Source organism: Hippocampus zosterae, chromosome 2 (genome assembly GCF_025434085.1).
Source record: "Hippocampus zosterae strain Florida chromosome 2, ASM2543408v3, whole genome shotgun sequence".
Lineage (NCBI taxonomy): Eukaryota > Metazoa > Chordata > Actinopteri > Syngnathiformes > Syngnathidae > Hippocampus > Hippocampus zosterae.
The window spans coordinates 31,171,197-31,187,818 of NC_067452.1; the positions used below are offsets into that span (position 1 = coordinate 31,171,197).

A 16,622-nucleotide genomic window follows, 5' to 3' on the forward strand; every position below is an offset into this window, starting at 1 on the left:
ACAATCCTGAATCCAACAACTTTTCATGGTCACAAATGAAACAATTCTGTGCTTAGAGGAAACAAAGAAATAGACCGGCTCTCTTTCTGTCTTGACAACGGCTCAGATCTGAATGCATTCAAATTTGTTTCAGTGAAAAGAAACGTTCATTGTCTGTGCAAACCAAATGATTCATAAGGTAAGGTACTCAACACTTGGTTCATTCTCAACAAATTCAAGGTGATCAGCTCTTGTCGTGAGAGCCTTTGCTGGTCTTCAAGACCAAGTGAATGGCAGAGTAAGGCAAAAGTCGAGCTCAAGTTATCTCAGCTTTCTTAATTAGAAAGCAAGGAAATGAAATTTGATCTCCCTTCCGAGCAACTAACCTCACGTTAACGTGTTTTTGATTGACACTTTACCATTCAACGTACGGCAAAAGAGACAAAGGCTATGCTGGTCAAATGACATGGAAGGGTTCGTTTACTCGCGATGACAGTGGGGAAGCCACGTCGCAACAATGTGCGACGTCATGGTAAAACAGGGGTGGGCAATTATTTTCCCGAGGGGGCCAAATGAGAAGCAGAAAATATTATGGAGGGAAATAGAAATAGAAATAGAAAATAAAGAAGATAGCACAATGTCTTTGAATGTCAGTAATAATGTAACATTCTCCTCCACCATCACACTCAGCACCGGTTCTCCTCAAGGATGTGTACTGATCCCCCTGTTGTTCACGCTCTACACATTTGAATGCTCTCCGACTCTTATTAGCGGTCCAGTTTGCGGAAAGTTTTTAACATGATAACAATCAAACCATTCTAGGAAATGTTCATTTACTCGAGCCACAAGCAATTCACTCTGAGCATGGAAATTGCCAGAATCGGACTGAGTAAAAATCGCTTCCTTGTTTTTCAAAGTGGGCGGCCCGGTAGTCCAGTGGTTAGCACGTCGGCTTCACAGTGCAGAGGTACCGGGTTCGATACCAGCTCCGGCCTCCCTGTGTGCAGTTTGCATGTTCTCCCCGGGCCTGCATGGGTTTTCTCCGGGTTATCCGGTTTCCTCCCACATTCCAAAAACATGCATGGCAGGCTGATTGAACACTCTAAATTGTCCCTAGGTGTAAGTGTGAGCGTGGTTGGTTGTTCGTCTATGTGTGCCCTGCGATTGGCTGGCAACCGATTCAGGGTGTCCCCCGCCTACTGCTCGGAGACGGCTGGGATGGGCTCCAGCACCCCCCGCGACCCTAGTGAGGATCAAGCGGTACGGAAGATGAATGAATGAATGAATGAATGAATGAATGAATGAATGAATGAATGAATGAATGAATGAATGTTTTTCAAAGTCTCGTAGATTTGAGTCTTTCCGACTCGAGGCGTCTCCTGAATGTTTCAGGACATTTCGATCTTCTGACATTTTACCAGGTAAAATGTCAGAAGATGTCTTACAAATGAAAACAAAAGCTTGGTTTTGGAGGATTGTTCCTTTCAAAAGTTCGTTGTTGTTGTTTTTAAATAGTCACTCTACTATCAGTGGAACCGTCCGCTCCCTTGTATCGAAAAACGGATATTAAACACTTGAGGTCATGTACTTACACTTTATCATCGAGTTTTATAAGGCGACATAAGTTACCGTGACGGTCTTGATGCGTCCGCTGCTTCTGGTGCAGGTCCATCCGGAGCGGTTGAAAAGGAGGCTGCAAACTTCGCCCTCCACACAGGGGGTCATCTCACACCATTGACGACTCCGCACGATTCTCGCTGGGGGGAGGGGGTTAGACACGGGTTAGGTACTACCCGGCAGAGGGAGATTCAAATTAAATTTGACAGCATCGTTATGACTGTGTGAGAATTTTTTTTAATTATTACTTGATTGCTAAGCATAGTATTAGGCAGGAGGTCACAAAACAATAAAAAATAAAATAAAAAATACACACTTGGATGCTTGTTGAACTCCCTTCCCATTGGGCAGATTGTTTTGAATTTGGAAATATTTTGTATTTTTTCATTCACGCATAGCTGCCACATACACTGCTGCACGTTCAAATGGTAAACGCAGAGTGTCAAGGTGATTTTTATTATTGTGGACTGCTAATGACGACTTTGCTTCTGTAAAATTGGCATTTCCTTATTGCAGGACAAATCCCATTTAGTTTGTATTTGTCAAAGGACCGAGTGCAAAAAGAAATAATCTGAATCTGGAATCATTTTAGCATTCTCACATTGCTAACGTGTAAAAACTATGAATACTGAAGGGAAAGTTGCCTCACACCATCTTTTTTTAAAACACATTTTGAATTGTCACACAGATGTAAAAGGAAGTTAGTCATTTGTTGCTGCTAATGACAGAAAATTCTATCAACTCTAAATTCCAAATATGATTATATATATCTTTTTTGAACAGGAGAATTGAAGAATGTTGCGATAGCATTTGACTTAAATTTCACCCTCTTTTACGTGACTCAAAGATGTTTTGGTATTGAATAGCACCAAATCGAAAGTTTATATTCGTGCAATGTTCAAACACATCGTAAGCAACAGAGAGGGAATATTATTACGCTTATTTGTTTGAATGTGATGTGTGCTGAACCCAAAATTAAGTCTCACAAACATTTCCAGTGTGCATCATGGAAAGAGGAGCAGATTAGAAAAGACAAATGGAGAGCCAGGCATATTCAAGCTATCAGTCTGCGACAGACAACGGAGGGCGCAGTCATCTTGCGAGTGACGCCTCTCATCGCTTCTCTTGAGCGCCGTCTGCATAACGTTGAATTAACATCATGCCCGTGGCGCACACCGATAAGAGCTGATTGTTCTTTCCACAGTGTGTTTAAAAAAAAAAACAGGCAAAGGTTATCAGATCTCAATGGACCTGGCCTGGTCCTGCTTCTGCCCTTCCCTCCCATGGGCAACCTTTTGTGGAACAAGGTAACTAACATGGTCAACAGATCGAAATAAAGGGATAACGAGTTGTCGAATGTCTAGAAGAGTTGAGTGTGTAACTGCAAGAGCAAGTGGGGCGTATCATATTTCACTGAATATGGTGCAGCAGAGTAATAAACCCATCAAGAGACAAGTTATCTCATTAAAGCCAACAAGGTTTAAGAGCGATTTTTTACATCATGTACCTGGAATCTCACACGAAACATTTTTTGGAGCGCTCCAGTCACCTTCCTCCTAAAACGCTTCTGTGAATTTTCATTCCAACAACGCCTCCGCCGCCGAGGTACAAATTTATCAGTCAGTTGCACATGTAATTCAGAGTACAGGACTGTGGCCAGCAAAACTCAATTTCCCGAGCTGAGAAAATAAAAAAAGGCTGAGTTAGCAAAGCGGCGGGAGTGCTGACTAACCGGGGACTGACTTCATCCCAGAATGGCGCAGGTCAGATTAAATAAACGTCTTCGGGCTGTCGCACTGTGCTGTGACCTTGTTACTTCTTCAATGCGGGGCCATGACTTGGTCCAGGCTGAAGTCGTTCAAATAGTCAAATTGTGGTTTGGTCGGTAGACCACTACTGTATATACCCAGAACAATGCCAGATTGTTTTGACATTGGAAGTAAAATTTGGTTTTCCCCCGTGTTTCTCCTTTTTAAAGCAACAGTGCCTTTAGGGTTTTCATGATTTCTTCAGCATGTTTTTTTTAGATGAGGAGAAAATATGAAACCTGACTACGAATAAGGTAAATAGCCAATGTCATTGCCCCAGCTGTCAACCACTTTAGAGGTCAGGTAGTAGACAAGCCAGGGTGTATCTCTCTTGTTGCGTTAGCACTAGCATTGGTCGCAAATGTTGTTTTTTTGTAGCGCTTGTGCAAACATGCTATAATAATTTAATTCAAGGCAGGATAGCATTTTTGGTGGGGTTTAGCATGTACATTCAATGACTTTGTCAACGCATTGTCCTGACAATTTATACTTACCACAGTGCCCTAAAACTTTCCTGACAATTGTACATGGCGGCACAAAATCAAAACTCCAAACACAAGAATTTGTCAAAAATCGTAGTGAAAATATATGGACAAAATTATATTATCTTTCGGCCGTAGTGCGGTGAAAACGTTATTTGTTAGCATTCTCTCTCGTTGCTTGGCATCAATTAAACTCACACACCGTTAAAAAACAAAAACAAACATTTAGCTCCAAAGACATTGTTCTTGTGCACAAGTTGAAAGTCTGGAAACAACACAGTAAATTGTGCTTGAAGCACTCATGGAATTAGCACAACAGAAAACATTATTTATCAAAACAACGGGGAAATGCTTAAGCTGCACTAACAGCAAAATTAAAATGAGCATGTGTGACCTCTTTGCAAAGTATGCATGAAACCTTGGAGCCAGAATAAACACAGTCCCACCGTTGACGCTTATCACAGTGACTATCAAGCCACATGCGATAATGGAGTGGCAGTATGGCAGCAAGAAGGCCAGCAGAGAAAAATCGACAGCTTGGGGAGAGGATTAGAATTAGAGCATGGAGCTGTTTTGTGCAGACATCATCGGAAGGAAAGGTCGAAACAAAAGCTAAGATTGTTGTTGTTGATTGTGGCCCAAACATGAGATAAAAGAGACCTGGATTCAAAAAGATTGACCATTAAATTGGGAAAATGCACAATCAATAGACCCTTACCGTGTGATGTCACATTTGTATGCAATGTGCAAAGCCTTCCATGTTTGAGGGCAGCAGGTCGAGTGAATTTGAGAACAGAGGTAAAGTAGTTGCTAATTCCATTTTGTGTTCACAACAAAGGCGAACAGCTGCTCTGTTTACGGATGTTCTTGTCAGTCAATTACAGATAAATCATTCTTTTTGATACCAGAAAAAAAAATCAGTTTAGTGAAAGAAGACGAGCACGGCGATCAAATCTTCAACGTGACCACTTTACACCATCAAAACATACAAGGAAGATGCGATGCTTATTTGTTGGCATACCATGCAAATTTTAGTTCGGTTTTCTGTTTAACATTAATTTGTTCATCATGCAGGAAAATCACTTTAATGAAACTTATGTTCTGAAACATAAACAACGCTTGATTAAAACCCAATGTAAAAATTCTGATGCTAAATAATAAGTACAAACACTGCTGTGCGATGTTTTGCAATCAAGCATGACTCTTTGTTAGCAGCTAGCAAGCTTAGCTAGCTTGAAATGCAGCTTCGACATATATCAACACAAGTTTATTTATCCAGACACAACAACTTTTAGACCATTAAAGTAGTCATACTGTCAACTAAAAGCAACATACCTTTGCCGATAACGGCAACAATGGATAACGCTTCTCTTCATGTTCTACTCTTCGTGTGTGCCTTCAAGTATAGCGGCCCGAAACGAAACAGAGAACAGTCTATGAAAAATATTGAAAACTCTTCCAACAAAAGTGTTAACAAAGTTTTCTTTCGATAGAAGAACTGTCAATGTATCATTAAAATGACCTGTGTGTGGACAAATAAAATATGGAATAACCACTATTTGTCTAGCCGATAAATAGTTTTTAAAATAGTGACTAACTGTAGCAGAAAGGCGAACAAAAAATAGGGGCAGGGGATGTAGTGAAATATTTACATGCTAAATACGGCAGGCCAATGGAACCTCACTCTGCTTCAATTTGTGCTATTTCTTATATTCCATATACAGTATAAGGTCAGTTCTGTCTCATAAAATGAGTCACTTCGCTTATTGACTCATGCGCACTGAGTCAATAAGTGAGAATACAAACAGGATGGGAGGAGAGCTTAAAAGAATTAGCCCAGTTCTCCTTCATTAAGCCACCAGCTGCACACTGTTGTAAATGTGAAAACGTCCCAAAGGCTACACTTGAGGAAGTAAGCCGTGGATTTTACTTTCGGTTCAATACAGAAGATAAAGTTAGTTTCAAATCCATGAGGTTTAACTGGCTATTTACTCCTCTCTTGGAAACGAATGTGAAAGGTTACCAGTAACCATTGAGAAAGTGCGTACGGAAGGACGTCCAAGCACCGACCTCTTCCTAGAAGACAATGCTGAGGAACACTCACAGTCATGAATCCTCAAGGTTTGTGAGGATTCACGGGTGGAACGCCTTAAATGATTTGAAACGGATGTTTTTAGAATGTACGCTTAAGCCCGTCTCCCACTGAGTGGCGAACAACTTTCGAGTACTGTATTCGCAAAGGCAGTGAATGTTGTGTTCTAGTCAGGGTTTTTTCAAGGTCGCCAAGGTTTGCGAAACGGTCGTAAGACGTTCGGCTGTACATTCCTGGTGGCAAGGGATTTTGAACACGTGCAAAATTTAATTGTGTTTCGAAAAAAAAACCCCATTAAAACTGTTGCCGAATGTTTGCCGAACATTTTGCGAAGGTGCATTTTGCTGACGTTGACCACAGTCGCAATTGTTTACCCTTCAGTCGGATAGGGGCTTTTGCAGTGTAAAACCTTCATGGTAAGTTCAATTCAACGATTCAATTCACCAACAGTGAGCGATTTCATCCTTTCATAACTTTGCTGCTGTGAATCAGGAATTTCTCCATTGTGAGACTAACAAAGGTTTCTTATTATTATTTTGTGCGTAAATTGCCCATGAACTAAAACAAAAACAAAAAAGCAGCAGGAAATGTATCTCTTCTACAAATAAATAAATACATTTCACATTGAATCTACACCAGTCGCCGGCATGTATCCGTATGATTCGCCATCAGCTGTCCGCAGGAAACCTTGTACTGACTCTGCAAGCAACAGATTCAGTCTTTAATGCGTTGGCCAACTAATGGAGTAGAGGGTTCAGTGCAGCGGGAAGCCAGTGAAAATCAATTTCCTCCTGCCTTAATCATAGTTCTCTCTAAGTTAATTAGTATCTGTTGAGTGTTTAGAGGGAGAGAGGGATGAGGGGGGTGTCTGTTGCGCGTCGGAGGTGGTTGGAAACGATGTCGGGGGAACGTGACGCGAGCCGTGGGACCGCATGCCGCGTTGGAGGCTATTAGATGCTGTGAGTCATTGGAACTAATGGGCCTTGTGGTGCATGTCATTGTGATATTGGGAGATCCAATCAGCACGATGGTGTCAACCGCCGTTAAAGGCCATCTGTCACGTTCCACCAGATAACGCCTGATAACCCAAACAGGCCGCCGTGCATTAAACCTTATCTAACTCACCTCCTACGCCATGAATGATCCTTAATTAGTTGCCGTTATTAAACAGCTGAGGAAGGGGGGATGATTTAACAGCACACTAAAAACAATTAAAGTGAATGAATAATAGGACTTTGTATGACAGTTTAACTGAGGCCCAGAAATATAAGCCAAATAAAAAGAATGGGCATAGTAAACAAAATTGCATTTGAAGTTGCCAAGAAAAATTAGCATGGGCCCGAGATGTTGCTGATTCAATCTTAACTTGTTCACGAGATAAAGATGACGTCAGTTATGGCAAGTTGATACACATAAACATAGACTTGTATTGTGGCGCATCATAAATATATATTTATCTACCTCAATACAGCACTGGTATTGAAAAAGGAGTTCAGAACATTCAGAAAGAGATTTCTGTGCTCTGGGTTGGGTGATTCCAAAAGTTGAAAGCATTCACTTTACTGACATCGCCAGCAAGGAGCTCCTCAAACCATTCACGGTAACACTGCATTTAAAAGTCAAGTGTTGAGGAGCTTGTGTAAAAAATCAAATTCAAGGTCAGTATCTGGCCTGTCAGCTGACAGAACACTACAGTCGAATTTAAATGAAATAGATCTGGATCTGATTAAAATAGAGGCGTTCAGCTTTAATTCAGGAGGTTTCACAAAAAAAAAAAATCCTCATAAAATTCTACAATCAAGAGACCCCGCAACTGAAATAAATAATAAACCAGAATAGAATGGCGTTAAAAAGAAATGCAAAAAAAAAAAAAGAAGCCACCTCATGATCCAAAGCATTCCACAAAATGGACATCTATGGCTGCTATTTCAACTGCTGTACTATAGAGTGCTCCGTCCTTTTAGTAATTACCCACAATGCACTACCGGCGGCCATATTGGAGGGCTGTTATAAACAGGAGGGCTTGTTTACTAAAAGGACAGAACCCTCTATTGGCAATTCATGATTTAATGGTCTACAAAACTAACAAGAAAAAAATGGAGATGTCAATGATGTGATTATTAATAGGAGAGATGCAAAAACATCCCTAGACAAACTCCGAAAGCAATAGAAAACTTTCTCACGGCATACTATGTATAAATAATACTATTATATATCATCTTCAATGGCCTTCGCAAAATACATTTGAAAAACTCCTTTGAAATGCGTTCGGAAGAGTAGGAGTAAAAAAACTGTAGCATGTGTCTGCCTTTGAGAAAACAAGACTGGAAATGATCGTCCACATACCATCGACACATGCCGGCCTGGCCCGTGTGGTGCCGGCGATCTGACCTCTCCGGCAGGCGCAGCGGGCTGTCTGCCTGGCGATGGTTCGTCTGGGAACGCTGCTGTCCCTGTTCAGCATGACTATCTCGCAGGTTCCCATCGCCAACTGGCCTGTCAAACACAGCGGGGAGCAGAGAAGGGCATTAGCATAATGAGCCTGTAACGGACACACTGCAGAGGATCGAGAGCGGCTCAAATAGGAACAAGTGAGTTAGTTCATCGTTCCCAGACTGCAACCCCCCCCCCCCCCAAAAAAAAACAACTTATGGTTTAACTGCCTCTTCATTTGATTTACAGCTTGATTGAATCCTGTTTTCTTCAAAATGGCGTCTAGTTAGGCTTTGATGGCCACACATTTTAATCCCAGATTAGCTTTACATGCCCCTAAACACATTTTTTTCTCGCTGATTTAAAAAAATGTCCGTTTTTTCCAGGATTTCGTTCTGTTTTTTTTTTTTTTTGGCTTTGTTTTGTTTAAAGTATGACCTAAAAGGGCTTACACAACCGAGATTTTATGATTCGTTGTAATTTATAGCTGATGTTTCAGAAAAAAAGAATCCACCTGTTGCTGAATGGAAGACTTAATTTATCATATCACTAAATATATGACTACCAGTATATTCCATATTATTATTATTATTACCTATTAACATGCACATTCAGAAACACAAAAATAAAACTTTATTTGCATCTCTGATGAAAATATTTTGTATAAAATTGTTGATCAGTGTAAAAGTGACATATTTGTAAAACAAATGAATTCTCATTGTATTGTGTCGACTACTTGAGAGCGAATCGATCAGAATAACTTCTGCTCAATCAACGGAATCCTCAAGAACCGTCAAATACAGTAGAGTTGATGAATCTGTTATGATGCAGACGCTACATGTGACCAATTCAGCATCATTGCATGACAATTATGAGGGATCCAAAAATGATTTCACAAACCCTTAATTCCAAAATGGCAAGCGCAAAAGGCGAATGAAAAAAAAAAAGCAAGCGCTGTTGTGCGGCAACGCAACAAAATGTTTAATTGGCAGCAACGTTCTCATGATGCCAATTACGTTGACGTCCTCACCAGACAAACAACAGCGCCGCTTCAAATCTTTACTCCTCGCCGCAACAATGACACGGGCGGCTTCATGCTAACGGCCACACGAACGGCGCACATAAATGTTGAATTTTTCTCCCTTCCTTGCGGCCATTTAAATCTCACAGCTCCAGTGTGCAATAAACATTAAGACAGTTGTTCTGTCAATGAAATGAGTTGAAAACCAGAGGGAAGGTGCTTAATTGTTTTTTTATGTAGCCTTGCCGGAACAATTAGTCACTAATGGTTGTTGTGTTCTAGGAATGGCCACAATGTAATCACAGTAAGTGACATTTAGGAGATGAGATGCGTCAGCGCTCAGTTGGGGCGAGGCCAAACAGCAGCTTTCTGTCCAGGTGAAGTCACGGGAGGAGGTTTTGGGGCAGCCTCAAATCAAGGTTATCACAGACCTTCAAGCAGTTCAAATGCGTCACGGTGATGATTTACATATCAGCTAACAAACTGTATATTGAACGAATTTATATTACACAGTTAAAAGAGCGAAGGACAGGGAATGAGTGGGTTGTACGTCTGCCTCTTGCCTCACAGCTCTGAGGTGAATCGTTTGAATCTTGGCTCCAGTCTTCCTCTGTGGATTTGCATGGTCTCCATGTGTTGGATTCAATTTTATTCAGGTCCTCTGGTTTCCTTCTACATTCCAAAGATTCATTTATATGTGCTGAACACTCCATTTTTAATGAGTGATACTGGTTGTTTGTCTATATCCGTCATATCCATTTTTTGAACCGCTTTATCCAAGTTGCGGTGGGGGTGGGGAGAGGTGGTGTGCTGGAGCCTATCCCAGCTGTCTTCGGACAGTAGGTGGGGCACACCCTGAATCGGTTGCCAGCCAATTGCAGGGCACACAGAGACGAACAACCATCCGCGCTCACAATCACACGTAGGAACAATTTCGAGTGTTCAGTCAACCATACGTGGGAGGACACCGGAGTACCCGGAGAAAACCCACACAGGGACGGGGAGAACATGCAAAATCCACACAGGAAGGCCGTAGCTGGAATCGAACTCGGTACCTCTGCACTCGACACGCAATTCACCGGATCACCAGGCCGCCCTGTTTGTCTCTAATCAGCCTGTCATTGCCTGGCAACCAGTCAAAGGTGTGTGGAAGCAACTCTTGCCCAAAATCATCTTGGACAGGCTCCAGCTCACCTCAGATTCTAATGAGGACAAGTACTGTGTCGAAAATGGATCAACTTAAAAAGTGGAATGTATGAAATCAACTGCCTTCTTCCTTTAAACACTACGTATGCATGGTGCGCCGCTGAGAAGGAACGCCCTCCACTCACTCCAGCTGGTGCTGGCTCTGCCTTGCAACCAAAACAAGGCAGAGCCAAAACCATGATAGTGTTAATATAAAAGCCGACATGCTACGGACTCGATGTCCATTATCATTCAAACTCATTTTTTTTTGTGAGTGTGTGCGCATGCATGTTTTTGAGCATAAAATGTGAAATTGCCCAGCACCCCCTGACAACCGAATGCCCCCGCCCCCCCTTGTCGGATGTGCTCCGGCACCAAAACTGCCAAATTTCTGATACTAGAACTCACCCCCCTGTTTCAAAATAGAAATAAGATGGAGGTTGACCAATATCCCCAAAGAAATTGTGTGTTCCACCGTATTAAAAATATATTAAAGATTTTGCCTGATATCACTGAGACACTTATTTCCCCCCCCAAGAGCCAAGCCTGACAGAAAAGCTCAGATTATGAAGTTATTACAACCGTTGCTGTTTTCACGTAAGCTTAACTGTCAATGGAGTGAACTGTGACGGTTCCGAAAAATACCACAGCTCCGCGTTTGGATCCGATACATTCCAGCAATTTAGAAAGACAACTACAAGGAACCTCTCTCTATGGAAATGAGAAGTATTTAATATTCTGCTCACTCACTACACACCATCATCACCACCACGCAGCCCCGGCCAATGTTGCTTTTGCTGATGCGAGCCCTTTTATGCATGTGAGTGCTGGGAGGGCAGAGGTGATGTGAGATATCTGTGCTGTCTCCCCTGTTTCTCTACTGAACAGATGAATTGGCGTCATGCAATAAGCTCGAAGGCACAGACTGGTAGAGCAAGAACTTGTGCACGGAGTGGGCTGTGAGAATGAGGGGAGGTTGGAAGGCGTTTTGTAACATACCCTTCGCCACCGCCTTGCACTCCATCATTTCAATGACATGTGATTCATGTGACGGAGGGGTCGTATCATTCAGTCGTGAAAACGCACCTGCAAAGCAACCTTATTTAATATGATGAAAAGTGCACATGTTTTGGAGCCCTCAGATGGTACAGTCCAAAGTAGCTCTCTACCAAATCCGGAAAATGAAAATTGACACACCATAAATTAAAAAAAACAAAACAAAACAAAACAAACAAACATGTCGCTTTTTGGCCTAAAAAAGTCATTTAATATGGAAGAACTTGAAAATTAGACAAATTATATTTATGGCAACAATGTTAGTGAGCATAACACAGCTAGCAAGTTGCTCGCTCCAAAACAATTCGCTGAGTTGTTGCTTGTTTTATCTTCAGTTTGAGGTTCAATAACAATGTCTTCTGAACTTTTATTCAAGTCAAGTACAACTTTATTGTCAAATGCGCTGTATGTGTAACACACAGCACAGATGAAATTTCTTCCCTTTCAACCAGACAACAAGAGGAGCCGCTGTGGGTGCCCGCCATCATGTCTTCTGTTATCATTTTTTAAAAATTACATTAAAGGTTGTATAAAGTAAAAGAAAACAAAAAAATACATATTTTTCACTCCACAATAATATTCTATTTTACTCTTATCATAGCGAATAATGTGACAATAAAAAGAAAATGCATGGAATAGTACAGTACATGTCAAAAATACTTTATATCCCAAAATAAAAAGTAAATTCATACTCCGTTTCGTGAAGGTGGTGAAAAGGAGAGATGTCGGCGATATCCAAGGAATAAAGTTTATCTTTGGCACAGATGCCGAATTTGACCTTGGTGAAGGTCAGCACTCTCTCAGGATTTGTAATATGGCTGTTGTATGACAGGTATTACACCCTATGAGTTCGTAAGTCCAGCCATTCCATTGTAGATGTGGGAAAAGTCAAATTTCACGAAAGATAAACTTTTAGCTAAAATTCTCAAATGTGCTGATTTCAAATTTTGAGTTCATCTATAAGCAGGTTTGGAGAATGGCGAGCGAGAAAGTTGATGTATCTGGTGAGTGTCTTGACTTGATTACCGCTGTTGAACCGTCAACCAAGATAGCATTTAGCATCAGCCAAAGTTTTCAACACCAGATTTAGCAACGTTAGAAGGAGGAGCCTCTCCTCTGTGGGAGGAAACCCCAACCGCACACCCCCACAAGACAAGCCGGGCCAAACTGTATTTTGCAATCTATTTACTTATTTACTGCACTTATTTACAATTTGAACGCTGATCACTGCATCGACACTAAACCAGTGCAAAGTGACAGTCCCACCACAACTCCACCCCTCCACCACCAACTCCTACACATGCACAACTTCAGAGTTCAAACACACAGCTTGAGGCAAACGTATCGGAGTGCAACATATCACCACTGTGATCAGACACACTCACCAAAGCAGTGCAGCACAAGTTTCTTAATAACCGGGCGTGAAATGGGCTGCAGGAGCCAACACTTGCAGTTCAGTAGCATTGAGAACTGGTGTACATGATGAGGTAATTAATGGCACAATATGCACTCATTTTAGCTTCAAAGAGCAGCCGGGTGCGACACGGGCTCATAAAGGGTCATAGTCTCCCATGTACTTAAGTCTGAAAAGGCTTTTTATTTTATTAAATTTCTTTGCTGCGCAGATGCTCACATCAAAAAATGATGTGTCACTTACGAAGCTTCATGAAATGTACGCACTGGGTGGACAAATCTGTCATTGCGCGCATTCTGCCACAGACTTAAGATTCTTCTCTCTTACGTACTCCCGAAGCTGTAGTGAGGTCTAGCACTTCTGCAAGGTGAGTCTTCATATTGCTCATTTTGATTCATTTCACAACCGTTGCCGGCTGGTGATAAGGTCTGGCACCCGATATAAATGCACTGAACGACTGCCAAACGTCTGTATATGTCTCCCTAACTCCTTACAATCAAAGCAGAACACCGGCATTGCTGTCTATAATCTTAACTAGTGGAAGGAAATGAATAATGTCCAGTAGACTTTTTTCTTCATTTGTGAGGAACAATTCCACCAGCACCAATCACAAACAATACTCTTATAATAATGAGCCGTGAGTTATGGATTTTTCTGTATTTAATCAAATTGCGTTGCGTGGCAACCTGGTCAACTTTCACTCACTTTGCACTGTCTCCTAAGCATTCATCATGAGAACGGTATTGGGGACTAGAAAAGGCTCCAGAAACTCCTTGACCCAGGTTAGGAGAACCGGTTAAAAAAATGGATGGACACACATCACTGGCGAGGGTCAGTATCAGGTCTGGATCCACGAGGCTAGAAGGTGAGCGAGAAAGGTGCGAAAGAAAGTCAACCTCAGCGCAAGCGAGAGAATATGCCTAAGGGTGAGTAGCGTCTCTGTTGTTGCCATGGTGATGTCGCATTAGATTCTTTATCAGCTTAGATATGCGTTTCTTAACTTTTGCTGAGCCAAAGCACCCATTTTATCATCCAAAAATCTCATGGCACACATGTGGAAACCACCACCCAAATGAGTTCCTCTGGCTCCTGCAGCGAAGCCTTTTCATCATGCTAAAGTTCATATTTTATCATCAACGTGTTCATCTACGTATTTGAGTCACAAACAATGAGAGACAGAAGAAAGACGAGAAAAAAAACCCAAGGGAAACAAAAGAGATCATTTACATATGGTCACGTCGCATCCTGTCAAATTACTGATCCACACGCATCTGTTTGCGATGCCAAGTGAGCTGACTTTCAAATTTTGCACATCAACATCAATGTGTGAGAATTCATTCTCCACCTCTGAGAAACATCTTTTCAGACCACAGGCATACAATGCTCCACACACAAAAAAAAAGTCATTTCAGCTCAGTTGCAGCTCAGAGCGAGAGAGAGCGAGAGTTTTAGTTTAATCCAACAGATGGATTAATGCATTCGTTGTTGACAGAAAACCAATCTGATCAAAAAAAATTTTTTAAACAAAAGATTAACCCCACCTATGCTGACACCACCACAAACATTTCACAAATTGCACACCGATATAATGATCATGTTGTCGCAATTTAGTCAGAGGTTGATTTAACGTATTTTCCGCACTATAAGGTGCTTCGGAGTATAAGGCACACCTCCAGCGAATGGCCTATTTTAAAACTGTTTTCATGTATAGGGCGCACTGCATTATAAGGCGCATAGAATAGAAGCTACAATAGTGGCTGCAGTTGCGTTATACATCCACTAGACGCCAAACGGAATATAATACAATTCAACTTTATTCACACAGAGCTTTCACAACCACTGCAGCCGTAACAAAACTCTCTCCAGAACATTTAAAATACTATGTCCAAGAAGTCACAATATTAATCCATATATAAAGCACATCGGATTATAAAGCGCACTGTCGGCTTTTGAGAAAATGTAATACTTTTAGGTGCGTGTTATAGTGTTTAAAATACGGTACTCAGTATTAAATCTGGGCATGATTGCACACAAAGCAACAAGCGGAAACAAAGGTTGATTACATTTCCTGTCCTCGAATGGAGTATGGAGTATTTTACGATGATACCAGTCTGGATATGTTGCTGGTATAGATAGATATATAAAGATTTGTAATAAATCATTTTCCGACAAATTACACTGAAAAATTTGTGCAATATTGACTTTACTCCATGTGGTGTTGAATTTTGATTTCGTCAAGTGGTTATACGTATAAAGCAGTAGTTAAAAAATGTGTCTGGATCCAGATAATGTTATTGTGCGCAACCACTTGAGTAAGACTGAGTGAATTCAAAGCACATCTTTTTGTTCAGTGTATGTGGAATTGGATATCGACAATCCCTCATGCACTGAAAAATAAAATGTGTCCAACTTACTCCATTTTATTTCATCAAGTGGTTGCACAGAATAAAATCATTTGGGGCCAGATGCATCACTTAAAAATAGTCTCTAGAAAAAAACACACTACGTACAACACATTCCAGAAAAGTGGAAACCGAACATTGTCAGTCTGTGATGTTGGTTTGTTTGGCTTAGCAGGGTCCAATGATTCCCCAACACAGCAACACATTCAGTTTTTGTCATTTCCACCTGGTATTTTTTTCTTTAATTAATATTTCTTCCCGTCATACCAAGTAACTTCATTTCATCGGTTCTGACCGAAGAGTTTTGTGTTTGTGAATATTTTATCATATCCAGTACCTGACGATAAGAAGTCCAATGATTCCCCATCACAGCAACACATTCAGTTTTTGTCATTTCCACCTGGTATTTTTTTTCTTTAATTAATATTTCTTCCCGTCATACCAAGTAACTTCATTTCATCGGTTCTGACCGAAGAGTTTTGTGTTTGTGAATATTTTATCATATCCAGTACCTGACGATAAGAACTCCATGTATGGATTCAATCACACCTCCCCAAAAATAATGTTCTTTTATAATGCATATTCTAATTTCATACTGCTGAGGATTTCAATGTGCTTTCACCGTGGCTCTGGGCAAATACATTCTGTTATAACTGTAATTCATTCAAAATTACAGTTGTTCTAAATCTAGTGCACTTCATTATTCATGACGGTATGTATTGTGTTTGGTTTAATAGTCTAATAAGAGTCGAGTCCAATATTGAAATGTTTCACTTATCTGTCATATTCTGGCACTGAGAATTCCCGGTCCACAAGAGAGCTAAGCAGGCTCTATCATGAAAGTACACTGGCATACATTAAGTCCGATTATCCTCATTCTTTGTATGCTCCTTCTCTTAATGGAGGAGCTGCTCTCAAGGTCGAAAATGGCAAGAACAAAGACGCGGTGGAGAGACGAGGGAAAGGCAATCATTTATATTCACCCAATTTGTACAGAAAACCCAAAACACTATGCTACTCCATGCATCAGCAGTATCAGTTACAGGGAAACCTGAAGAGGAGAGCATAGGCTCTTTTCCCTGACGCTGGTTGATGTCATTCATTTTTTTACAGCTACTTATCCTGTGCCTGAG

At 41.1% G+C, this 16,622-nt stretch overlaps 1 protein-coding gene across 4 annotated transcripts in view; it reads right to left on the minus strand.

Annotated features, from left to right (window-relative positions):
• Window positions 1–16,622, minus strand: part of tafa5l (TAFA chemokine like family member 5, like) — a 39,766-nt gene that overhangs the window by 12,419 nt on the left and 10,725 nt on the right. For all 4 annotated transcript variants that reach the window (XR_007961571.1, XM_052059849.1, XM_052059848.1 and 1 more), the window contains exons 2-3: window positions 8,325–8,474; window positions 1,609–1,736 (exon numbers count right to left, since the gene is read on the minus strand). Coding sequence is in view for 3 of the 4 variants with exons in the window: in XM_052059849.1 (XP_051915809.1) it covers window positions 1,609–1,736; window positions 8,325–8,474 (278 nt within the window). In the remaining variant the exon portion in view is untranslated. The remainder of the gene's footprint in view (window positions 1–1,608; window positions 1,737–8,324; window positions 8,475–16,622) is intronic.